The following is a 26,799-nucleotide window of genomic DNA, read 5'->3' on the forward strand; positions in this document are numbered from 1 at the left end:
TGTGAAGTCCACATTGATACCATTGGGCTGCAGGGTTCCTAAGCGGAATATGAGTTGCAACTCATATTCCGCTTGGGAACCCTGCAGGCCAATGGTATCAATGTGGACTTCACAAGCTTCAAAATCTCCCCTTCCCCTACCGCATCCCAAAACCAGCCCAGTTCTTCCCCTCCCCCCACTGCATCACAAAACCAGCCCAGCTCTTCCCCTCCCCCCACTGCATCACAAATCCAGTCCAACCTGTCTCTGCCTCCCTAACCTGTTCTTCCTCACCCATCCCTTCCTCCCACCTCAAGCCGTGCCTCCATTTCCTACCTACCAACCTCATCCCACCTCCTTGACCTGTCCGTCTTCCCTGGCCTGACCTACCCCCTCCCTACCTCCCCACCTATACTCTCCTCTCTACCTATCTTCTTTTTTCTCCATCTTCGGTCCACCTCCCCCTCTCTCCCCATCCCCGTCTCTGATAAAGGGTCTAGGCCCGAAACGTCAGCTTTTGTGCTCCTGAGATGCTGCTTGGCCTGCTGTGTTCATCCAGCCCCACACTTTATTATCTTAAAGTCACTCCTCAACCTCCTACGCTCCAATGAAATGAGTCCCAACCTATCCAGCCTATTTTTGTAGCTCAGACTAACCACTCTCAACAACATCCTGGTAAATCTTTACTGAACACTCTCCAATTTAATAATATCCTTCCTATAGCCAGGTGACCAATTGTGTGTAGAGGTGTGACACAATGATATGGGGGGGGGGTACAGTTTTAAGAACTCTTACCATTGCCACATTTGGTTTTACGTAAGCAAGAAAGATAAATAATTTTGTTCATAAATGTCACTCAATTGCCAAAAAAAACAACAGGGATGTTTTTCTGCAATGGTACAGGGCCTTGATGAGACCACATCAGGAATATTTTGTGCAGTTTTGCTCTCCTTACCTGTGGAAGGACGTTCTGGCTGTGGAGGGAGCACAGTGAAGGTCTACCAGACTGATTCTTGGGATGAAAGGAGTGGTTTATGAAGAGAGACAGGATCAGTTTGGACTATATTCACAGGAGTTTAGAATAATGAGGAAGAATGTCACAGAAATCTATAAATTTCCAGAAGAACTAACCATGGTAGATGCATGAAGAATATTCTCGATAGCTGGGGAGTCCAGAACCAGGGCTCACAATCTCAAGATACAGTGCTGGCCATTTAGGATTGACAAGAGGATAAATGTCTTCATCCAAAGAGTGGGGAGCCTGTGGAATTCTCTGCCACAGAAAGCCGTTCAGGCCAAAACATCGAATTTTGTCAAGCAGGTAGATATAGTTGCTAAGACTAAAGGGGTCAAAGAATACGGAGAGAAAACAGAAACTGAGTTGGATGATCAGCAAGATCATATGGAATGGGGTGGCAGCTTAGAAGGGCTGAATAGCCTTCTACCGTTCCTATTTTCTATGTTTCTAAACTACTGAGTTTGAGGGCAATTAGAGACGGCCAATAGACACTGCCCTTGCCAGTAATGCCTATAATCCTATGAAAGAACAAAGAAAACATGCAACTGAGCAGCGAGGCTTTCCGTTTTGGTGGAAATTAATATGAGGCAAGTTCTGAAGAATGATCGCTGATCCAGAGGCGTTAAAGTGTTTCTCTCTCCACAGATGCTGCCAGACTCGCTGAGTTGCTCTGGCATTTTCTTCCAAAATGACAACTGGGTTAACCTGCAGAGATGGCAGGAACTGCCGATGCTGGAGAATCTGAGATAACAAGGTGTAGAGCTGGATGAACACAGCAGGCCAAGCAGCATCAGAGGAGCAGGAAAGCTGACGTTTCGGGTCTGGACCCTTCTTCCGAAAATCTGCCATCGTCAATATTTAAAAAAAACTCTTCGTAAATGAAATCAGTAAATCAAACAGCAGCGTGTTGAAAGGCGTGAGATTTTATACATATATAGCCTTTTGCCAGTAATAGCGGCTAGTTTAGTTCTGGAGATTAGATACCGAAACAATCCATATTAATCTTTCATCTTTGCCTACAAACTTGTCGTGACGCTTATCGCTGCCTCAGTCATTTTCCGCCTACCTGGAACAGCACTGGGTTACCTGTCCAGTTAACACACCTACCGTACTAACCTGTGTAAGCGCCGCCATCCACACTCTGTGCTGACACGCTTTCGAGTGTCAGCGAAAATCCGGGTTGAATAAAAACACGCCAGGAAGGTTTACAGCGATATTATCGGCAACATTTTTATTTTATTTTGTGTGTGGAGCGCTTAATGGAGATTTTTTTTAGAAGTTCAATCAGCAACTTGTTTCTGTGTATTTTTGTTAATTTCTCTGAACTTTCTCATGGCGATCGGAATGGGTCACCGCCTCCTCTTTGAAAATGGAATTGCGTTCCAGTTTTCAGTGAAAATTAGTTTCGATATTAAGAGTCACAGGCCAGACCGCGGCCACCGTTTAGATGTGAGCCTGAAAGTAAACCCACGCTCTCATTTCCACCGCTACTATTTTATTTTAAAATAAAGAAGCTCCCCCTGCCCCAAAAGGCAGAATTTCACAATACACAGCATCATCGCGCCGGGAAGTGAAAGTCTACAAAACGTGACTTCCGACCCTCCGCCCGCTCTGCGCTGAATTTGCTCTCGCACTGGCGGCGAGTGAGGGGCAGAGTTGGAGAGATGTTACCTCAGCGTTCCGTTCCCAAGCCCTCCTCTGCAATAAAACAGTACCCCACGCCCTAGCCCGGTCCAGCCCTTTGTTTTGTTATTTTTTCTCACTCTTTAAAAATAGATCCTAATAATAGGATTATAATTTTATTTGCTACAAATGCTGACACACAGGAATGTTTGGGAGCGGTGTTTTTCGGGAATGGGGGGGTCATTGCAGGACTGCGAGGCGAAATCTTCAGGCAATCAGTAGCGTCGTTTCTGTGCGTGGTGGTGTGTGTGTATATTTTAAGTGAAATGCACAGATCCCTCCTCACATCCGTTTTGACAAATGATCTGAGTTGCTCGGCAAAAGCTTCCTCTGTTCGGAACAATAGCTTAGCTGTATTACGGTAATTAGATGCAAGCGGAGCATGTGGAGCTGTTAATGTAGGAGCAACTTGGAATCTCAGGAATGTCCCGGCTTCCATTAATGATCATGCGACAAAATTCACAGCGAGAGAGAGAGAGAGAGAAAGGGGAAAAGAAATAAGACTCTAAGAGACGGAGAAAGGGAGGGGAGGGGGTAATCTTTCTCACCATTCAATAAAATTATAGGAGCGATTAGAAAGAGAAAATAACAGGCCAGCCACAATGAATTAAAAATAAGACGATCTTATCTCTGAATCACCATTAAAGCAAAGGTTACAAAGGGCTTGATTGAAAAGTTTTGCAATTCTGTAAAACAGAAAGGAACTGTGATTCAGTACAGTGTGTGTTTAAAACAATGCAACACATTTACATCAAGGTGATCCCGATTTTTCAAGCCGCACGCCCGGCCCCCCGCCCCCCCGATCAAACTCCATTGTGAGCGCCCACATTCCTTCGAACAAAAGAGACGGCGCTGGATGCCTGAGTGATCGATGATCGCTGAGGCTCCGGGCTCGTTGATCTGCCTAGTAACAATCTTTTCCGCCATTGGCTATGCTAATACCTTCGCCTCTTATTTCTACCGGCGTAAGGGGTTTCCTCTGACAGACCGAGCAAGTTTTGCCAACTGAACTTCATCCCTCCCCTCCACCCCGATTCCGGAGAGAGAAAAAAAATCTTTTTCAAGTGAAGAGAGAGTTTTTGTTTTTTTTAAAAAACACGCAGAAATAAAGAAGCCGGGAAGAGGAGCACATGCAAAGCAGGAAGCGTTGGGGATAGACTAGGCTGACCCCTGGATTGCGAAGCTGTCGTAGCAGCAGTGAAAAATTAATAACCATGGGGTCGGAATTTTGCACAAATGCAAATGATCATAATGCACCAAAATGCATGTTTTATCCCAGTGGGCACAGTAATCGCTTCCTCAGATATATGCGTGCGCGGCTGCTTTGCACGGACCTAGAGGTTTTCAGTGTAGAATAAATCTTATTTTTAACATTAATTCTGCTCCCATTGTACCCAATGCTCGCGACTTTCACTGAACTGTCAGTCAATCGTGGGATGACTGACAGCTGAGTACAAGTTCCCACTGAATGCAAGGACTGAGGTTTAATTTTTGCAAATATGTAAGTGTGCAATGTTGCACACAGATCTGGGAACATGTCCGGCTCCTAGACACACACACAAAAGTTTCAAAATAAGCCCCCGTCGCCGCAATAAGGTTGAATTTGAGTGGATCTTGCTTCGGAATGGGGGCGGCTTTATCAGCTCCGTTGCCCTTCCCAACCCACACAGACACACACACACACACACACCCCCACCCCCCGGGTTGGCCTCTCTCGTTCCTCCTTTGATCTTCCCAGCCGCAGCTGCTCTACATAACAACTCAAAGCCGATTGCGTCACTCGCGGGCAAGTTATAGTTAAAGTTTTTTTTCCCCTGAACTAGAGCCTCCAGAGGCAGCAGCATCCCTTGCTTTAGTCAATGCAATAAGGAGAGAGAGAAAGAAAGGAAGGAAAGGGGTGAGAGAGAGAGAGAGAGCAGAGCAGAGCGCCCTAGCAATGGAACATCAGCTGCTATGTTGCGAAGGAGAGGCTATCAGAAGAGCTTATAACGATCCCAATCTCATCAATGATCGTGTCCTGCAGACTATGCTCAGAAGCGAAGAGAACAGCCTGCCCTCTCTCAGCTATTTCAAGTGCGTCCAAAAAGACATTGCGCCTTCCATGAGGAAGATTGTTGCGACTTGGATGCTGGAGGTTTGTGCACAGAATCTTATACAGAACCTAGATATCTCTCTCTCTCTCTCTCTCTTGTAGTTATACTCTGGGTATCGAACGATGTGCAGGACCTGACATTTGTGCTTTGCAGGACGTCAGTGCAGCCCGATTCTGCCCAGATTTTTTTTAAACTTGCAAGCTGGCGGCACAACTGTTGAATTTGTCATAGAGACCCCTGTAAATTCCACCCCCGCCCCGCATCCCAGCCATCCCGCTTTCCTTGCTTTCCATCTGAGTGGGGTTACTGATGTAATGTTTTAAATGCAGTTCCTCTTACCGCTCTCTCTCCCTCTTGTCCTCTAAACACCTCCCTCCCACACCCTTTGCTGTGTGCCCACAAACAGACCCACACTCACCCCTGACCATGAGCTGGTTACGGGGCAGTAAGGTGAGGTGATGTATTGGAAGGGCCGGTCGATGGGGGGAGGCTGCTATGGAAAAGGAGAAAACGCTCTCAATGCCGTATCCCAGTCACCCAGCCCATCTACCCCTCTCTCTGTCCCTCGGCCCCAGCTCCTGGGGCTCAGAAATGAATTTTAACCCCAAAATGAGGTTGTACACGTATGCAGCTCAATGCGTGCCAGTATTCAACGCCATCTTTGTTCAGAATAACTCGAGAACCCCCTCCCCTTCCAAACGCCTCACTGGGTCTGGGCAAGGATGGGGGGGGTGCTTTTTACCTCTTTGGGAGGGTGGCAAGCCCAGGGTTGCGGGGGGAATGTTGCTGAATTTCCGGGTGTGAAACTGACAGAGATTTCCTCCAAAGTCAGGGTCTCAGCCAAAACTTCCCAGACCCTGTGTATCTGACCCCTCTCGGGGAGAAAGGTCTCAAATTCATGGGCAAAAGTGGGGTCAGAGGGCTGGAGAAGGCGCCCGGTACAAAGTTGAGAGCCCGCTGCACATTTTCGTGCTGTTTCCGTGCTGTTCCGCCCTCGATGAGTATTTTTAATCATTTTTTGAAGGAGCGCAGCGGCTGGTTTATGATCGGGGCGCAGATTGCAGCGTTACCCCCGGGGGGACTCTCATTTCACTCCCTTTGGCAAGTTTAACCACCTGAAAATGCCCCCAGCATTGGCCAGTTAGAAAGAGCGCCGGTTGCGCTGGATTTTCGTCCCCTTTTGGGCGCCCGGGCTAATTTTTAAATATTTTTAAATATTTTTTGAAAAGATGACGACGCGAAAATTCAAGCCGGGTTTGGGAAAGAGGGAGAGAGACAGGAGGAGGGGAGTCTGTCTGTCTGTCCAACTCAGTCCAAATTCCTGGGTCTGAGAAAAGGGTGAGAAGGAGAAATGATGGAGGGTGAGAATTTTTTTGGGGGGGTTACGGGTGTGTGGAATAACCCCCCCCGGCACCCTCCAGGTAATTTTCCACTTTGTGGTGTTGCCCCTTCTGTAGGTTTGCGAGGAGCAGAAATGCGAGGAAGAGGTGTTTCCGATGGCCATGAATTATTTGGATAGATACCTGTCGATCGAACTGACCAAGAAGACCCACTTGCAATTACTGGGAGCTACTTGCATGTTCCTGGCGTCAAAAATGAAGGAAACGATTCCGTTAACAGCGGAAAAATTGTGCATTTATACCGACAACTCTATCCGGCCCGAGGAATTACTGGTAAATAGCCAATCTCTTTCCCTGTCCGCCCCCCCAAAAAAAACGCCAATGCCCTCTATCTGAGCTCAAATCTCAGTCCTCAGAACTCTCTCTCAATCTTCCTTGAATATCTCCTCCTCCAATGTATCACCAGCAGTAACTCCTTCCCAGCTCTACCCCCCCCCCCAGATATTGTGCAAACACAGACACTTTCAACCAGATTCTCGCATTTAAGGAGTATTCAGTGATACTCAATTTGCAAGTCTCTTCCTAATGCTCCTCAAGTTAATCAGAAGCAATGTTTCACAGATCCCCTACGCGCCCCCCCCCCCCTACACACAAATAAAACACAAGCATCTATATCCCATTCACAAGCCCCTCCAATTTGGGAACCCCCAATAATTTTCTTTATCATCGTGCGCTGACAATTATTTCCGCTTTCCCCCAGTCCAATAGCCGGAAAAGAAACTGTTGCAAAAGGAATCTCGAACGTTGTCACTGAGTTTTAGAAGTAGGGCTTGAGGGATTTTTCGTTTTTGTTTTGTAGATTCTCGGTGTTCCAGACTTCTGTTGTTGAACACTGAACAGTTCTGGGGTTTTATAAAGTGGAGCGTGCAGGACCTCAAATGCAGAGGAACTGAACTTAATATTTTAGCCCCACTCCCCTTGTTTCTGAGGCGGAAGGCAATTGCGAGGGGGTGGCGCCCTCTTTTGAGATCAGCGGCTGTACCCTGCTGGGACCCTGCTCTGAACAGCGTCCTGTCGATTAGATATCAAATCAAGAGCAGATTAGTTTATTTCTTTTGTTTTTTTAAAAATGTATTCCATAGGTCACAGTTGCGCACAACATACAGACTCTGTTTAAACTCAACATTTACAACAGTGATTTTATTTTTTTCCTAACTTTGGTACAATGCGGAAGCATATTAAGTATCTATTTTCCAGCAATACGTTTTGCAAATATGCCAGTGGTATCTAAAATACATTTATTCTCAACAGAAGCACTTCCCAGCCCATTTTAGTCATTTGTTTAAAGTACAGTACAATCTATCAGTCTCTGCTGCAGGACTGGCACAGCCCACATGTGTATGTTTCTGTTTCAGCAAATGGAGCTGCTTGTGCTCAACAAGCTGAAGTGGGATCTAGCCTCTGTGACCCCCCACGATTTCATTGAACACTTCCTCAACAAGCTACCCATACCCAAGGACAGCAAGCAGATCATCCGCAAACATGCACAGACATTTGTGGCTCTATGTGCTACAGGTACGGAGTCTCACTCAAACAACTGTGTCAAGCTGGGGGGGAAGTGGAATTACTGTTCATCTTCCTGAATGGTAGGGGCCAAGCACTTTAATTGAGCGCTAGGGGAGACTGAATGCATTTCTTTTTAGCTTTGTGTAACTTTACATTCAACAGACCATTTGCACTAATGTGAGAAAGATGAGGTATGCCACCTAAATAATGGGAGCTAAGAGATGAGATTCCCCGCCTCTGATGAAATGAATGTGCAAAAGGGAACTTCATGCAATGACTAATGGCTAACACAGTATATGGTGAAGCTGTTAGCACCCAGTTGAATGATTTTAAAACATTTTCCAGTTTGGTGACAGTTTTTGCTGTTCACGTATGTTGCATTTTTGTCTTCTACAATATTGAAAAACAGGTCAGGAGTATTTTGGTGCTGTGCTTTTGTTTTAGGCACTGGAAAGGTGAATTGAGCTTTTTCACAGATTATTTCCTAATGTTAAGCAGCATGTTTCTCAACCAACTGAACTTGACCTTACCAATGATTGGAAGTTAATACACAGATTCGATAGTGTGTAGTTGTTAGTCGCAGTTTGGTCGGGATTGTGAAGAAGTCAAAACCTCTCTAAATGTTGTAAAGAACATTGCTTGGAGCCTGGTAGCTGCAGATCCTGACTGTTGTTAATTCACGTTGTCATCCAAAATTTAAACAAAGTGGCTTGCACCTCAACTCTGCCTCTCCATAAAAAGCCATGTTCACTCTTAATGTTGTATTCTGTTCTAACCACCAGGACGCTGGAATAAGCCTGAATAACTGGAATGATTTTTTTTCCACTAATATTCCTGTCTCTGTACCTTCCCCACTCCTGAAGGCACAGGCATGTTGAAGTAATACAGATCCACAGACATCCCACACCCTCTAACTTCTCATCATGCGAGTTGTAAACATATGTTTTTGAAGATTGGTTATTCTTAAGAGGTGCTGCTATTAAACAAGTTGCTCAGTTGTTCATGTTTGCAGCAGGAGTTGCTGGCAAGAATTTAGGAATGAAGAACGCTGATCATTTTAAAAGAAAGTTTATTTAATACTTCGCATGGTGTGTTTAGGCTGTTTCGAAGTAAACTGCTTGAGGGAAGCTAATTAAACCTGCGACCCGTCTGGCTTTTATGCCCAGGATATTAACTGGAGAAACAGATGGGACCTCCAGGAAAATCCCAAATTGTTGTCCTCCTACTCAGACCACACCGCGAATGACTCGCTTGATGCTGTCAAGCTTGCCCTCTAGTGGAGCTTTTCTGTAAATACAAATGTAGACCAGACGCAAACATTGATTTTTGGGCTGTACTTGCATTTCATAATTCACTTCACTGCCCCTGTTTTTTTAAAAAATTCTGTCATGTGATGAAAGAGCTTTGAGGAATGTGCACAGAGCTTATAATTGGCAATATTGTGCTGCAGTGGTAATGTCCCTACCTCTGAGCCAGGCTGTCTGGCTTCAGGTCTCACCTGCTCCAGAGATCCATCACAGCATACCTGAACAAGTTGATTCAAAATATTTGTAACTGGCAATATGATTGCACAACAGTTGGATTCATAGTTGCTGTTGCTAGTTGGTACATGAGGGTCAGCCTGTTCCCTTCTGCTGAAACTGGTGCAGTTTACCTGTTTACCCTGGTGTGGAGGAGTGAGTGCAGTTTGGGTATGTGTGTACATCTAAAGGCAAAACAATAGACAGTGGTTAAGTATGTAACACGTTTTAGTGACAGAATGCTTAATTAACTTGAAGTTGTCTGGTGTATGAGTTGATGCAACAAGGTTTTGTTTTGATTACGGCACCACCAGATAAGCAATTCCTTTAGTTCTTGTTTGTTTAAAAATAATACTGGACACTAAGATTTGCAAAGTTTAACACACACTCTTGTTTAGTGAACATGGTATCGTTTTGAAATTTGGCTGAAGGAAATTATCGAAGCTCTGAGAGTGCGCTGTGGTGCATCAGCCGTTGAAGTTGTTGCTTGACTATTGCATCCCAGAAAACCTTGGCCCTCCTAGTTCCTTTAAGGATGGCAAAATTTTCCTGTCACTCTGCGAATTACAGTACTGGAGCAAATCGAGACAGTTCAACGGTTGAGCAACTCTGACATTCCAGTACTTTGATCGCTGCAGTTACTTCTCTCTTTTGCAGCGGGGGTGGGGGGGGGGGGGTGAAAATAGGCCAGCCTAAGGCCTGAAACACACCATGTGCCCCTCGGCAATTGACAGACGTATAAATGGAGCACTGAAGTAATTATCCATTACAAAAGATTGAGCAGGGACTTTGGTGGGGGTGGGGAAGGGATAATTTAAAAGACTTTTAATGGAAGGGATTACATTCAAGGTGATGTTGAGCAGAATTCCTTTTGTGCAGCCTCTGAATTGTCTGTTTTAATAGAGTTGGATTTTGCTAAAGACCTTCTTTTGTGCTGCGGTAGGTCAGAAAAAAATTACTAGCGTTGTTTTGAAGTTAACACGTAATTATCGGTAATGAATGGATCTTGGCATGGACAAGCGATGATGGGACAACTTTTAAAACAAATGTTTGAGTTACCGAAATTTTAGAATGGCATTTCTAATAGCCTGGCCCTTCTGATAAAGAATTCACACCAGGCTGGTACAAGTTGCATATTTCTAATAATTATGTAGTTTAAAGTGTGATATTAATGACACAAACTTGAAACAACTGCACCTCCACTGTTCTCTGTACCACTTCAAGAATGTGACTCGTTGGGACCTGTCATATCACAGCAAGTGGATTCAGTGAGCAGTTTTGATTTGCCTGAACGAAAAGGATTTCATTCATGGCCCCCAGCCCTTGGTTTTGATGGTGTTGCTTCACACAGAGCTGAAGGAGTGGCTTGTCTTGTTTGGGTTCTTCCTCCACATTCCCCCTCCCTTTTCTTTTCCGTTGTTTCTCACAAAGAGACTTGGAAGCTTTAGTCTCTTTTTTGTCTTTGTGTGGGGTTTGGGGGTGGGAGGGGAGGTGCGCGTGAGTACGTGCACGTGCACACTGGGCTTTCTTCCTACAACACTAAAGTTGATTATTCCTTTCGGATGAAGTCTGAAGATAGGCTAGGAGGAATGTGTGCTTGAGTTGGTTTTGGAGTTGGGGGTGGGGGCGGAAGAGGGAGGGTTGGGACTGTAGAGGACGTGGGGGCCGGCTTCTTCCAGCCCCCATTCTGAACCCACACCCCCCTCAGCTTTCCTTTTTGTCCATGTGTCAGGTCCAATTTATCTTCGCTGTGTGGAGCACTCTCCCTGTGCTCTCAATCACACATGACCTCCTATCAGCTCAGCAGCAGTGTTGCAACACTCTTCACTCTGGGACACTGTAATTAAGGCAGAGGCACCCCTCATTAATATGCCGAAATTGCTGGCCTCTGGTCCAAATAATTCCTTGTTGAGTGTAACAAAAGGGCAGGCCATGTTGTTTGTTTGGAGCAGTCGCGAGTATAAAAGTGGGCACAGAAATAAAGTTTTGATTTGAGTGTCACAGTTGTGCCTCGGTAGGCATTGCAAAAAATCAGGTAGCGGTACTGAGCCATGCTCCCTCCCAAGCCTGGTCTCTCCCCGCAGATGGCACTGCTCTGAGTTAAGGTGACCCAGATCACAAAAGAGCCATGGCAGTGGCGTTGAGTGTGGACCTACAGCAGAGCCGTCTGGCACCAGGCATGGCCTACTGTCAGCATGGTGTCGGATCAGAGGCCCACTGAGTGCCTGCCAAGTTCTGGAGGCTTCCGTCACTTAGTTCTGCCACATCTCAGTCGCTGCGATGGGAGGGCAGCCAGTGCACTGCGCACGGACTGCAAACCCAAACTGGAACGAGTCTGTCACAATTTGCCGCGGCTTTCTCCTAAGTGCCAAACGTAAGATTCCTGCTGATCTTCTCTCTTGTAGATGTCAAGTTTATATCGAACCCACCGTCGATGATCGCAGCTGGCAGTTTGGCTGCAGCAGTTCATGGCCTCCACCTGGGGGATGGCAACAGCTTTCTTTCCTATCAGTCTCTCACAGACTTCCTATCACAAATCATCAAGTGTGACCCGGTAAGTGTTGCCAATTTTAGCATGTGGTATATGCCTTTTCTGTTGTTAATAACAGCAGCCAAAAGTAAAATTGATAGCTTTCAAGAGAGATTTGGATAGATAATCACAGGGTTAAAAAATTGACGGGATGTGGGAAGAGCTGGGGTGTGTAATTCATTGCATAGCTTTTCCGAAAGAGCTAATTTCAGCACGATGGGCTGAATGGTCTCCTAATGCTTTTATCTTTCTAAGAGAAATTCAGTTCAAAATTACAATGGCTTTCATTCTCTGCCTGCTGCCCCTAAACTCCACCCACCCTGAGTCATAGAATCCCTACAGTGCAAAAGCAGGCCATTCAGTCCATTGAGTTCCACACTTACATTGCAAAGAGCACCCCAACATCCCTGTAACCCTGCATTTCCCACAGCTAACCCACCTAGCTTCCACATGCCTGGACACTATGGGGCAATTTAGCATGGCCAATCCACCTAACCTGCTTTGGACTGTAGGAGGAAACCAGAGCACCAATAGGAAACCCACACAGACCTGGGGAGAATATGCAAACTGCACACAGACCTGAGGGTGGAATTGAACTCAGATTCCTGTCCCTGGGAGTCAACAGTGCTAATCACTGAGCCACTGTGCCACTCTGCTCCGTTATGTACCTTGAGTACATACTTTTTCCTTTAGTTATCATTTTACCTGCTTAATTGTTTTTTGAGTTTAGTGTTTGCCCAATTTAACGGGCATACGCTCTACTGTTCTCTTCACAACTACCCAGCAAATGTCTTCCTGTGGTACATAGCATCATGAGGATGTCTCCTGCTCTGCATGAAAACCATTTAAATTTATCAGATCAAGATTATTATCCGCTGGAAATTGCTGACAAGTGGCCCGAGCAGTGAATGCTGGTAATCTCTTCATTCATATCGATGAGCATTTTACACAGGAAAGGTGAAGCACTGTCAGTAGCTGAACTTTGCTAAATGGAACAGGAGAGAGTGCTAGTACAGGGCTTTCTGCTTATTGTGACTCCCTTTAGAACTGATTAAGAAATCAGTGATTGACCAATCATCTGTGTGACTCCATGCAACAGGAAACTCTCTTTTGACCTGATGTTGATGAATTATGGTGTAGAAAATGTAATTAGATTTATTTCTATTTGCGATGTAAAATGCTGCAAGTATTTTAAAGTATATTTAAATGTGGCAGTGCCGGGGTTTGTTTTTAGTCAAAAATTAATAAAGCTCCGGGTAGTGAAATGCTTTGATCAGGAGCCGCAGGATAAAAAGGATTTGAATGGTTTAGCAATAATAGCCATGTTATGTACTTGTAACTCTTCTGCATTCATAGTACAATAGCTATGTGATGTGTGACTCATTAGTGGCCATTCAGCAATTAATAGTGTATCAGTAAAGACAGGCAGAGGGTTAAGCTTAAAAGGAAATGGCTCATAAGAAATGTGATAAATGGGCCTCATGGTGTTTGTGACCCTTATGTGTGGCCTGTAACCTGATGCCTTTTAATGTCAAGTGGAGCCAGCCTCTCTCTCTCTCTCTCTCATTCGAAGTTTCCTAATGATCTGAGTCCAGTTTTATTGCACCTTGCACCTATGCTGCAAAAGTTATTGGCTGACCAGTCACATGGGGACATTCTCTCGTGGTTTGAAGCAGATATTTAACTGATTTATGCTGCAGCTTACCTTCTGCCTGGCTGGATAGCAGGAGATGTGCCTCAGCCAGGATTGGACTATAAAGCAGTCAGGGATCAATTGGCTGAGGAAGACAGGGATTCTTTTGAGCAAGTGGAGGGTAAAAGCTGATGTGTGGCCCAGTGACGTATGATCTCTGACACAGCGATGTGCTTTTGTTTGCCCATTAAAATGCAGCAGCCCAGCATTACGTTAGGTAAAGAGTTTTGCTGCAGAATTAATTCTAGCAGGACTTGTCAAGGACCAACACTGTGGACCTATAAGCAAAGGTTGCCTTTAAAATTTTGCTGGAAAACACAACATCCATGAATGTTGCACCAGAAAAGGATATCATTGTTTCTGCCAAGTTTGTATGCAAGATAATAACTGGGGTCAAATTTACATAACTTACTGAACTAATTTAAGATGAGCATTATGTTTCCCCATGCCTCTTTTCAAGAATTAAGCACATCAAGCTATTGAAGCAAAATGCGGAACATGAATGGTTTTGAACAGTTGTTTAAGGTTGGTTTGTTCTGCTTGCAGTTGCTTATAAATATGAGCCAAACACTCTATAGCCCAGTGGTTGGCAAATGTAGCAGTTTGCCTACTTTGCTGCCATGTTTACTGATTGTCAGAAACCTGCTGCAGCCAATTTCTGTCAGGGATCTATGATGCACTTGGCAGCAATATATAATTTGGTCCAAAGATACAGTAAGCTTGATCTTCTTTTCAGTCATGGAGTTGGCACGTTTACAGCATTGTTGTGGTACAAAAGGAAGCCATTTGGCCCATTAATGTCTTCTCCAGGTCTCTCAATGTGCATCTTAGTGCCAGTCTCCCATCCTTTCACTGTGATCTTGGGTGTTTATTTTTATATTTAAATAAAAGCCCAATTCCTCCTTGAATACCTCATTGGAACATCTCCATGCATTGCATGCCATAGCTTGACCACTTGCTGGGTGAGAGAGTTTTATTTCTCACATTTCGTCTGCTGCTCTTTTTCAAATTACCTCAACGCTGGAATCTCCTGTTCTTGATTCTTTTACAGTTTCTGTCTGTCTACTCTCTTCACTGTCCTTGTGATTGTGAAAACTTCTATCAAATCTCCTCCTCAGCCGTCTCTTCAACAAATACTATTCCAACTTCTTCAATTGGTTTTCATCACCTGATGTTTCTCACCCCTGGAACTATTCTTGGAAGCCTCTTCAATGCATTCACAGCCTTCCTATAATGTGGTATCAGAACTCAGCACAGTATTCTAGCTGAAGTGTAACAAGTATTTTACGCAAGTTTGTATGTTTTGTTAACTGCTCTCTCTACCTGTCCTGCCACTTTCAACTGTCTGTCAACGTACAACATTATAATGGAGAAGCGATTATAATTTTAATGTGACCCCCCAAGCAGAAAACCCTCCCAGTGCATCTGGCCTGAGCTATTTATATTTAACATGAGTATCATTAGGTAAAACAGGCAATCAAAGTCATCTGTGTTGATTTCTCTGCTGGGTAGCTTGGCGTGATTTGGTCCTGGAGTTCCTGCTTATACATCGTAACTTTTCAGTAATTTGCATTTTAAGTAACAAAGTTTCAATTGTACATTTAGTGCCAAAGTGCTAGTAATGTCATGGGGTGTACGTTCATGGTTACTGAAAATTCTGTGATCGTAGAATGGAGATTTGATTGGAATTTGAGAGAATTTTAACTGGCTATTTATAATGAAATGTGTGAAAGAGCGCTTACCTTAACTTCCCAATTCTACTTTAAATCTGGGATGCGCTTTATAGATGCACACCTAATTGAAGAAAAAGCTGAGCATTTAGAGTACTGGTTTTGGCTCTGTCTCCTTAGCAATGGGTCTAATTTCCTGTTTTCACTTTGATCACCAGTAATTGAAACCCAAATTAAGTATAATTGGGACCCTTGGGCAGTCTTGTACTTCTCAGAAAGAATGGTTTCGGCCCCATTGTGTGAGTGCTGTGAATTTGTTAGGTCTGATCAAGTTTCCAGCATTCTAATTGTTTTTGGCTTAATCTTTTGAACTACCCACACACCTTTTTTGTATTCGGCATCTGTTATTCTGGGAAGATTCAAGACCTGAGAACGCTCCAAAACAAATGTGATCCTTCATTTGGCAATCTGGACACAGCCGTCAGTGCCCCCACCCAACCCACATCCCACTTAATGTCCAGTCTTTCCATCACCGTCCCCCACACCACCCATTCTAGGAAACGTAAAAAGATTATAAATAAAGGGAGGGAAGCTCTCTTTTTCAGGATTTTTGAGTCCACTTTAAATCTCCCAAGGAATGAAGGACGGCACTGAATACCACAGTCTAGCAGAGAGATGTAGGCACTCGTAGCAAGTCTCATTGTGCTCTGAGTGTGAACCTGTAGCATTGATGTGGAGGTATTGTCTCACGGGATATCTTTCTTTTAGCTCTAGGGGTGTCCACCGTCTCCTCACTTAGCTGGGAGTCAGGGGTCTAGCTGATGAGGGGAGTGGTGGGGACATCCTCAGTTCAATTTCTCTCAGAGGAAGTGATGGTGAGCAATTGTCAGAAATGTGAGGGTTTCTGTGACAGTAAACACCAAGCTCATCAAAAGACTTTCAGATCAATGAATTGATAATTTAAATGAGCAGTTAATAGAAATGACCCTCGCATTACCAAGCAACAAAGTTGAATAATAATGAAGCCTTTTTTGTTGCCTTTTTGATTAAGAAGCAGAGCTAGTGGGAGAGAGAAAAAGAATCGGCCCCAGTTCTGGATTACCAAGGAATGGAGTGGCATCTGGAGCTAAGCGAAGGCATTAGATTTAACTAACAGTGGGTCACCTCTGGGGGGGCTCACTCTAATCAGACCTCCCACGAATTCATGTGGAAGTATGTGCTGGAGGTTAGCTGACTTTCATCGTCTCCTCTCAGTCTCCTTACCCAGTGACATGGTGGTCCAACCACAGTCCATAAGATATAGGAGCACAGCTAGGCCGGTCAGCCCATTGAGACTGTTCTGCTCTTCAGTCATTCTCCTGCCTTCTCCTTGTAACCCTAGATCCCCTTACTAATCAAGAGCCTGCCTAGTTTTTGATTTAACTACACTCAATGACTTTATGCAGGCCTGCCAGTATTTTAAGTTTGTAACATGCCCCCAATCCTTCCTCTCTGGGATCATTCTTGTAAACTCCTCTGGACCCCTTCCAACGCCAACATATCCTCCCTTAGATATGGGACACAATACTGCTTACAGTATTCCAAATACAGACTGACCAGGGCTTTACACAGCCTCAGCAATACATCCCTGCCCTTGTATTCCAACCTCCTTGAAATGAATGCTAATATTGTGTTTGCCTTCCTAAATGCCAACTGAACCTGTATGTTCGCCTTAAGAGAATCCTGAACTAGTACTCCCAAGTCCCTTTGTGTTTCAGGTATCTAAAGCCTTCCCCGTTTAGAAAATAATCTATGTCTCTATTCTTCCTTCCAAAGTGCATGATCTCACAATTTCCCACATTGTATTGCACCTGCCACTACTTTGCCCACTTCCCTAAGTCAGTCCAAGTTCTTTTGCAGCCTCCCCACTTTCTTAACACGACCCGTCTTCCACCTATCTTCATGTCATCTGCAATCTTAGCAACAAGTCCCTTAGTTCCTTGGTTCAGATTGCTAATGTATAACTTGAACAGTTGTGGTCCCAACACCAACCCCTTATGGAATTCCTTTAGTCAACAGCTGCCATCCTGAAAAAGACCCCTTTATCCCTACTATCTGTGACAGTTCCTTGTCCTTAACACCATGGGCTGTTATCTTGTTTAGCAGTCTCCTGTGCAGCACTTTATCACAGGATTTCTGGAAATATAAATCGATCACATCCACTGGCTCTCCTTTTGTCTTACTTGCATGTTACCTCAGCCAGACCCCAGTTACCCTCATCTTCTTATCCGCCCTCCCCAGGCAGAGAACCACCTCCAGCCCCTCCCCTTGAACATTCCTATTCTCAGAATCCCTGTGAACTGTATCCATGTGGTGTGCTACTCTGCCAATCGCAGGCTGGCTCTCTCCTGCTCATAGGCTCACCTGTACGCTACGGTACCACACCCGGGAAACTGGCCTCTGATTGGTGGACTGATTCCTTGCAAAACCTTCCACTTAGACCCACAAGTTGAAATTCCAGCCTCAAATAAAACATAAAAGATTCAAAAACAATAAGCTTGCACTTTTATTTTCCACGGATCCTTCCTGTGTAAGGTTGTGTAATTATTAATTATGGGGACCCTGCAAATTTAGAATAAACTTCCCTTTAGTAAAGAGTGGCCAGATGTAAAGCAGACATGAGATGTTTTTGGCGGGGTTGTGTGAGGTTGGGAGGCTGTAAATCAGGTGTGCACTTCCTATTTTAGCTTATTTCATTCTAGAGTTGGTGATTTATCTGTCATCCGTACACAGCCCCAGTCTTGTGACTTGTTTGAATATTGACTGTGGGAGTAGAAGTTATCCGAGTTAATCTTCCTCTGCCTGACATGTGAGATTTGTCCAAGTCATTCTTGACTTTTCTCTTCACCATTCCTTTCCATTCCAGGACGAGGGTGCCTGAGACTGGCAATGGCATCATTTATGCCATTGTGATTTGAGTTCACAACACATGAGTTAGATTTTAGCCACTTCCCACACTCAAACCATGCCACCTGCCTTGGAGTGCTCACATGCTTAGATAGTTGCAATTTTGCAGCTATAGACCGTGACATCTCCTTGTCCATGTCCTGTTGATGTTTTAATGCAAACAGGTGCTGAGAGACTTGAGTGGAGCAGAAAAACTCAGTGAAGAGGTTGGGATGGCTTGTCTGCTATATATTTTATTATTAAACAGACAGGTTTACTCCATTAGGAAAATATTCTTGCATTCTCTTTGCCGTATTTTTCTTTCACAGTATATCTGGGATTAGGTTTTGGTGCGTATGTTCACAATCATTGATCCCTTCAGTGTGGAAAGAGGCCATTCGGCCCATTGGTTCTGTACTGACCCCCTGAAGAGGATCTCACTCTGATCTAAACCCCTACTGTATCCCCATAACTCCACATTCTTATGGCTAACCCACCCAGCCTGCATTTCCCTGGACTCTACAGGGCAGTTGCCTATGGCCAATCTATCTAACCTGCACATTTTTGTGACATGTTGCTTCTTTCCTTTTACTTTCAAGGCTGGTACGTGTGAAAACAGAATTGTAATGTTTCTGTCAACTGCCCTAGAACCTTGTGAGAATATTAACTCAGCAGACCACCTAATATGGGGCTGGAGATCTTGATCCATTTCTGTCTCAGTGGCTTCGTGAAGAGCAGCACAGTGGCTCAGTGGGTAGAACTGCTGTCTCACAGGGCCAGGGAATAAAGTTTGGTTCTAGCCTTGGGCCACTGTCTCTGCAGAGTTTCAGATTCTCCCTGTGTCTGTGTGGCCTTCCTCCTGCAGCCCAAGACTCTGCAGGTTAGGTGGGTTAGCCATGTGAAGTCAATGTGCCAAATGGCCTGTTTTGATCCTTTTTTACCTTTCATTGTATTGGCCGAACTGCTACCCCATGCGTGTAGTACAGCTGATACGGTGATTATCCAAGACAGGTTCGGTTGATCACAACTTTGTTTCCTTTTTGGTGCCTCTAGTCAGTCTAATTTTGTTTTCTCTGCATGGGCCTTGGTGATCTGTGTGTGGCGGTGACTTCCAGAACTGGAAGACAATGCTGGGAATTATCTGATCACAGTCGTTGTGCAGTTTAGCAGGAGTGCTAGTCAGTGTGGCGCTGGCCTCATAGGTTTTTTTAAATTCATTAACACGATGAGGAAATCACTGGCGAGGCAGCATTTATTGTCCATCCCTGATTGCGTACTGGGCAGTTCAGAGTCAGCCACGTTGCCGTGGGTCCGACGTCACATATCGGCCAGACCAAGTAAGGTTGGCAATTTCCTTCCCTGAAGGACATTAGGTGATGAGCGAAAAACCAGCATGGTGATAATTAAATGAAGAATTTGGGAGAAATTTCTTATTATCAGAAATTGGCAAGAATGTGGAAATTAAGCAGATTTTAAGGCAAATCTCAGTGCAACATTAGAGAGAAACAACTGTCTATGTGGGATTGGATGAAGAGTGCTGGGAGAGACGTGTGTGGGACATAAACACAGTTGTGGCTTAATTTGGCGCATTTCTGTGCAATACCATCTATGTAATCCCTACAGGCAATGATTTATTGAATGAGAGGATGGAGCTTTCTAATAGGGTGAACCACACATGGTTAACTGCACACAATTGATATATACCTGTGCACTAAGATATAGAATGAGGACAAGATTGAACTTGATTATAATTAGGTTTTATTGTCACATGTACTCCGATACAGGAGTACAGTATAAAGTGTACAAAGTCACCATATCAATGCTACCTTGGGTACAAATGAGCCTAGGTGCAAAATTTTGGGTATTCATAGAAAAATAAAGTTAAAAGTTCAGCATTACAGCCCTTCTAAAGCAGAGGGGGGAGAAAAAGTAGATGGAGCAGTCCGGTCTGTGCCAGCCTCACCTTGAGGCTGGGGACAAGTAGTGGATATGACTCATTTTCTGATCTTGTTGTCAATGAAAGTGTACTCCTCTTGAGGCCAAATCTGGGGAGCTGCTGGCACTAGTGGTTAACTGGAAGGTGATATCAAGCAGTGTCTTCAGGGGAAAAGGAGAACGACGGTTTGGAAAATGCATTGAAGCCTGAAGATGTCTAATTTAGAACAATGCATATGTCCCAGAAACTGTCCACCATTGTGTTACATCTCAGCGTTCTCTTCCATTGGATCATCAGTAGCGCAACGATTGTCCACCATTTGAAGAAAGGAGCCCAGAGTAGCACAGACACAGGCACTTTATAAGCTCCTTTCAGCTGGTAATGTGTTCTTCCCGCAGGAGGGTTGGACCCTGAATTCCTGCCTCCAGGAACTAAGTGTATGAGTTCTTGTCTGATGCATTGTTGTTCTTGACAATGTTAGACCAGTGCCCTTGCTCCCCTCATCAAATGGTTCCAAGTCAATGGGGAAGATCCCATGACACTTGTGGAAAATAAATTATATTCCTCTAACCTGGTATTCATCCCTGAGCCAATGTCACCTAAAACCAATTAACTGGCCAGTCAACTTGACAGCAGTTTGTGGAATTATTGTGCTGAGTGGAGCAAAGCTGACTTATTGCCTGTATTTCAGAAATAATACTTTGTGAAGTGCTTTTTGAGTTGTGCAAGACTTTGCAAAAAAATCAAATGATTGAGGGGAGAGGATAAAAGCAATGGTTAATGTTTTCCTTTTTCTGACTCTTGCCTGTCCTTCACCTCCCGTCCCATCATCCACACCCTCCCACTAATGCCCCGACCCCATGGTTAGTTTGTTGTCGAGCGTCCGTTGTTTTAGTTCATTTACCATTATTTCGCAAATGTCCAGAAGGTGCATTGTAGTTCTTTCAAACAGAATCCGAGGTTATTTTGAACAAATTGGTGCTGAACGTACCAAATGTCATAGGTCCTAGGTGTAATCGCTTAGCTGCTTCACAGAACTGTTTGATGTTGGACTCTAGGTCATTCTATGTGTAGTTGTCAGGAGATACCATCAGCAGTGTTAGGGAAATGGTGAGGAAGTTAATAGACAGGCATTCTTTTGTCACTCTGACTAAATAAGCTCTGGGAAAGGTTTAAAGGAATAACTGTGAGGTGACCTCTGTCCTTTTTAAGGCTGTAGTCCCTGACACAACATGATTAATGATGACGTGTCTGTCCTGGCAGTAAAACCACACTGATACTGAAGTAAGTATGATTTGATTTGCACTGATCACATTAATCTTGTCAGGAATAGTGTCAACCTTGACTTTTAATGTGGTACATGATTATAGAAAGATTTGTGGTTGGAAATAATTTAATTTGACTCTTACTGCAAAATTAATTCGCAATTTACAAAATTCTCAAGTTGCCTTTGTTTGGTGCTTTTGGGGTAAAGTCAGGAGAACAAAATTGCACATTAAGCATTCTAGCTGAAGGGTGTACCAAGAGAAAATGACACTGCTACACAATTTTTTTTCCAAAAATGTCATTGGTTTTCAGTCATGCAGATCATAACAGGAGGCACTAATTTATCATTTAAAGAGTGCTTTGACTGCAGGGATTGACAGGCCAGAGGTCAAAGAAAATGAGAGGCAAAGGTCATATCATGATAAGCCTGCCCAAAAAAATGCTAAGCCAGAAAGATTGATGATTTTTCAAACAGAGGAGCAAACATTTCTGTTTTCATGTGATCTCTGGACAGCACTCTGCTCAAAAATCACAATGTCTTCCCCTCAATACTGATTGTTATACCAGAAGCAGTCTGCAACATTAAATGCAGCAGAGAAGATAATCACTTGCATATATTTATTCCACTGCGTGTGGAGGATTCCTGTTGCCTATTGACCAAAATGTAGCTATTTTGACAGCAGAAGTATTAATTTGCAAGATGGAATTCATTCCTGCAACTTTGAGGTCTTTTGACCTTCTCCAATTGTCTTCACACTCTAATTGTCCCTGTCTATGAGTGGACCTTAAACCTCTGTGCTCAGCAGTGACTTGTGGAAGTTGAGTACTGGGTCTGGGCGGACTGTCTTAAGAGGAGAGGTTGAGTAGTTTGGGATTGTACTCATTAGAGTTTTAGAAGAACAAGAGGCGACCTTATTCAGAAGTCTTAGGGGACATGACAGTGTAGATGAGTAAAGGTTATTTTGCCATTTATGGGAGAGTCTAGTACCAGAGATCATAACGTCAGAGTAAGAGGTCACCTATTTAAGACAGCGATGAGGAAGAATGTTATCTCTCAGAATCTGCAAATTTATTGCAGAGGATTGTCATGGTGGGATCATTAAGTATATTCAAGGCTGAGAGTTTTAAGGGAATCAGAATTATGGGGAAAGGGCAGGAAGGTGGAGTTGAGGCTTATCAGATCAGACATGATCTCATTGAATGGTGGCGCAGGCTTGATGGGCTGAATGGCTTACTTCTGCCCCCACATCTTATGGTTTAATGTGTCCAAGGCCTGAGTATCTTCAAGTGCTTCATCAATGGCCTTCCCTCCATCATGAGACCAATATGTCAGACAAAAGTGCTGGAGATCCCAGCAGGTCAGGCAGCATCCGTGGAGAGAAAGCAAGCTAATGTTTTCAGCTTAGATGTTTCCATGGATGCTGTCAGACCTGCTGCAATTTCCAGCATTTTTTTGTTTTCAGTACAGATTCCAGCATCTGCAGTAGTTTGCTCCTACACTGTTGGAGTGCCAGCTGGTGTGTGTAGACCCATTAAGCAGCTATGCAAATTAGTGAGGGGCTCCCATAGTGTGGTAGTGTTCCTACAACTGGCCCAGAATATCCAGAATCAACTTGCACCTTCCTCAGAGGTGCATCCACTTCTGCGCATCCCCAGTTGTTCATCGTTCCGAATCTGACGGCTCCCTGAGCCCTATTTCTTGAATTTCTTGCTAAAGCACTCTTCTGTTTCTTCCTGTTTGTAATGTACTCCTTAAAGGTTTTCATATACCCCTTAAAGCTGTCACCTTTACTCAGGCTTCTGAATGTGGTTCAATATGAAATGCTGTTTTTGCTAATGAGATGTGTTTCTGTGTTAAAACCTCAACAGTTCTTAAATTTCCTCTCTTTTTCCCATTCCCCTTCCTGCTTGTCTTCACACAGGATTGCTTACGGGCCTGTCAGGAACAGATCGAGTCACTTCTCGAAACAAGTCTACGCCAGGTACAACATAACAGCATATCCTCGGAAACAAAGACTGTTGAGGATGAACTGGATGTCTCCTGCACACCAACTGATGTGCGAGATGTAAACCTATGATAATTGACAAGAACGGTCACTGGCAATTTGCAAGGAAATGCTCGCTATATATAAATAAATATATATTAAAAAAAAACACCATGACCTCCCCTCCAATATCTCCAACACATTTATAAAAAGAAGGGAACTGCTTTTTCGTTTTCACGCTCGTGTCCCTTCGCCATGCATTTTAAATATGAAATAGCCTAAAACTGATTGTTTTAATGAAAGGAAAGAGAAGGCATTTGCATAGTCAAGCATGTGTTAGCAAGAAAATACATGCAGATTATATGACACATTAATGGAAATGTGTTTTCAATACAAAAACCATGTTCATGCTTCTAAATTTATAAATAGACAATAGAAAATTTCATTAGGGGGAGGTAATAGATTTGATTTTTGAGTGTGAATGAACCATTTTTAATGTAGAAGAGGGTTTTAGGTAGTAATGATTTAATCTTTTTTCTATTTAAAAAAAAGGAAAAAGTGAGTAAAAAATGCATAGCTTTGACTGCAATTTAAGCTTTTCTATATCTGCTTGCATTATGTGTCTAGTCACTTTATAATCGGTTTGTGCAGATGTTTGTGATTTCTTAGTGGTTATCCTCTTCACCTTATAAATGGTTGATGTAACCCATTGGTGTATCTTAGTTATCAGCATTATTATTTGTATTCTTTGGAATCTGTGGATAAGGCTTGCTGGGTGCTTGCTTAATATTGCTCATGCAGGTTCATTTTACTACTCGTGGCGAAATACCTAATTATACACACACAAACTTACTAATGATATAATACCTTTTGAGAAAGTCTTTGTCTTTTAATTTTATTTTGTTTGACAGAAGAGACCTATGTAAATATAATGTTGGCTAGAGTCGACCCATTCTGGCCAGTCAGTAACAGGTTAAATCCATGGCCTGTGTTTTTTTTCTCTTCTCAAACCATTCCATTTCAAAGCACTTTCAGTCAATAGATTTTCTTTTGTTTAAATTCTTTGTGTGGAAATTTAAAGAAAAGTTTTTAAAAACAAAATGGAATGGTTTAGAAATATTAAGTGCTTGTGTTTGCAAAACAAGTTATGTCGACTATGGTGTTTGAGAGGGAATTGGAACTTGGATTGTGACATTCCAGTGAATGATAACTACATTCCAAACAAAAAACTGCTGGCAACACCCACCTTTTTTTTATTGAAAGAACAGTGTTTAGAAATCTTTCATGTGCCAACTAATTTATAAATGGGGCCTGTGTAGATGTATTCTTCAGGTTTTATCAGCTCGTGTAGAATGTAACCATGTTGTTCTGGAAGCTTGATTATCCACAACTAAAGAAAATGCTTCATGTAATTTATTTATAAGGTAATGTAGATCTATTTATTGTCAGTCTGAAGTACAAGAAGCTTCCTGTAGAGATACATCAGAATTCAGGTGTTTTGTGTCACAGATATAGGATCTTAGTCCTTCTACAAAGATGTCTTGTTTGTTCTCCATGCAGTAAATTTAAGATATTTTAAAATTGAAATGATACTTGAATGCCGTACGGTATCTTTAGAATAACAAAGGTCCTCAGAACAAGAATTTACGTGCGATTGAGTGAGCATTTACTGTTGGTGGATTTACTGCTATGGACTGATCTTTGGTCTAAGATTTTGTTTTCGGCACCTGTGTGTGATGGAAAATTCTGATTCCTGGCCAGACATACGGCCTGGCATTGATTACAAGGAGTGAGAGTGAACTCAGACGGAAGTGGGCTATGGTTAATGTCGCAAATGGGAAATAATTAACTTTGAAAGCAGCTTGTGTTTCTTTCTTTTAATGGAATCGAGTTTTTCTGAGCTTGGAAGGGTATATTGGCATAGTTAACATCCCCGACCTTTCCCCTCGGTCAGCAGTTCGATATGAATTCTGTCTGGCGGTGAATTTACATCCAGCGTTAAAGCTGCAATTGGCAGCTCAGATTAAGCTTGGCATTTTCACGTGGCATGGGCAGGCGGGGTTGACATTTTCTTGCGCATGTTCTGTTTTATTTTATTTTCTCTCTTGTGCTGCACTCGACCTTTCGAGTATTCATGATTAAAACCGGCTGGGAAGGAAATTTTTGTGCTGCCTGTTCTGGAGAAACTGGCCACAGTCTCTTGACACCAGTATTTTTCCCTCCTGTTTCTCTGTTGAGCTCTATGGTCCAGTGGACATTTGAGACAACGTTGGTGCTTCTTGAGGGCTAGTTCCAGATGGGTGAGATGAGGCAGGAAACCTGAAAAAGCTGCTGCTAATACATGCCCTTTGTTCAGAGTGCTGTTCGATTGGATTTGTTATCATTTCTGTAGTTGTTTTTAAAGTTCAGGCCCCATTTATATAACTTACCTATTTTTCCTTCACAACCACAAACATGAAACGCCATAGTTTTTATTTTAGTACAATTAGTCTTCTTGGAGAAGAAAAATAATTAGTTGTCCCTTTTTTTTTCCTAAATCCCCCCCAGCTTTTAGGTGTTGATAGAAAATTTGCACATCTTGGTATGTACTGATGCTAGAAAGTAGTCGAGGGGAGGAGGAGAAACTAAACTCAGATTGAAGTTGTGGTGTGAGGAGAATGTGATGGGAGAGATGTTTTGTGTGACACTGCCATCTATGGTGTTGATTGTAAGATATGGAGTGGACACTCCTTTTTTGAGCTGCTATGGAAAAGTTCCCAGCTTGGTTTGAAATTAACAATTTTTTTTTGCTTTTTCTCTTTTTAAATTTTTTTTTCTTTTGTCATTGTGTTTTGCTGCTATTTTATGGATCAGTTTTTATTACAATGCCATATACTGCCATGTTATAGGTTTTAATTTTCTCATAGAAAATTATGATATTGACATCAGTCTTTGTAGATTTTTTTTCATTAATGTGATCAGTTCTTAATGTGATTACTGCTCTATTCCAAAAAAAGGTTCCTGTTCACATTACCTCAAACTACAGATAACCAGTTTTTTTTCTTTACACACCAGGTTTTTGTTTCATGTATTGACTCATAGTCCTGTTTTACTGAAAACTGAAATGCATTGTACATTTATCTGAAAGGGTTCTGTAGGGAAATACTACAGGTTCCAAGAGGTCTGATGTATACTGTCTGAATTTCAGGAACATTTGCTTACCTCAAGTCATTTCTGCATGTGGATCTCTCTTCTTCTGAACCTTCCGTTATGTAACCACAATGCTGCACAGACAACAGAAGTTGGTTGTACAAGGTTGTGTACCGAAAAGGCAGTGTACTGTATTTTTATATTAAAGAAGATAATCTGTACTGAAAGTCCAAAGGCTGAAATCGGGGTTTCATGTACCGACAAAGATGTCTGTTTTTTTTAAATCAATGTTTCACATATTTCAGATGGTCACAATCTATATAAAGCATTCAATTACAAATTTGTACTTTTATATTTTACAAAATGTCACTGTTCATGGTCTGAAATGCACATTTTCACAAACAGACCTGTACTAGACAAGTTTCCAACAAAATAAACTAGAAATAAAAATGTTTTGAAAACCTTG

The 26,799-nt window shown here is 43.1% G+C and overlaps 1 protein-coding gene across 3 annotated transcripts; it reads left to right on the forward strand.

The window, feature by feature from the left end:
- The first annotated feature begins 4,389 nt into the window (after positions 1–4,389).
- Positions 4,390–26,799, forward strand: ccnd1 (cyclin D1). 3 transcript variants are annotated; one of them, XM_048545432.2, is made up of 6 exons: positions 4,397–4,814; positions 6,231–6,446; positions 7,529–7,688; positions 11,605–11,753; positions 23,142–23,201; positions 26,392–26,799. In XM_048545432.2, exons 1-6 carry the CDS (start codon positions 4,617–4,619, stop codon positions 26,614–26,616), a joined length of 1,008 nt encoding a protein of 335 aa, XP_048401389.1. In that variant the 5' UTR covers positions 4,397–4,616; the 3' UTR covers positions 26,617–26,799. The 3 variants fall into 3 exon arrangements, with proteins under 3 accessions (XP_048401390.1, XP_048401389.1, XP_048401391.1); XM_048545433.2 differs by lacking the exons at positions 23,142–23,201; positions 26,392–26,799 and adding an exon at positions 14,474–23,126 and having other exon boundaries at positions 4,390–4,814; XM_048545434.2 differs by having other exon boundaries at positions 4,404–4,814; positions 23,142–26,506.

The sequence above is a fragment of the Stegostoma tigrinum genome, chromosome 17 (genome assembly GCF_030684315.1).
Source record: "Stegostoma tigrinum isolate sSteTig4 chromosome 17, sSteTig4.hap1, whole genome shotgun sequence".
Classification (NCBI taxonomy): Eukaryota; Metazoa; Chordata; class Chondrichthyes; order Orectolobiformes; family Stegostomatidae; genus Stegostoma; species Stegostoma tigrinum.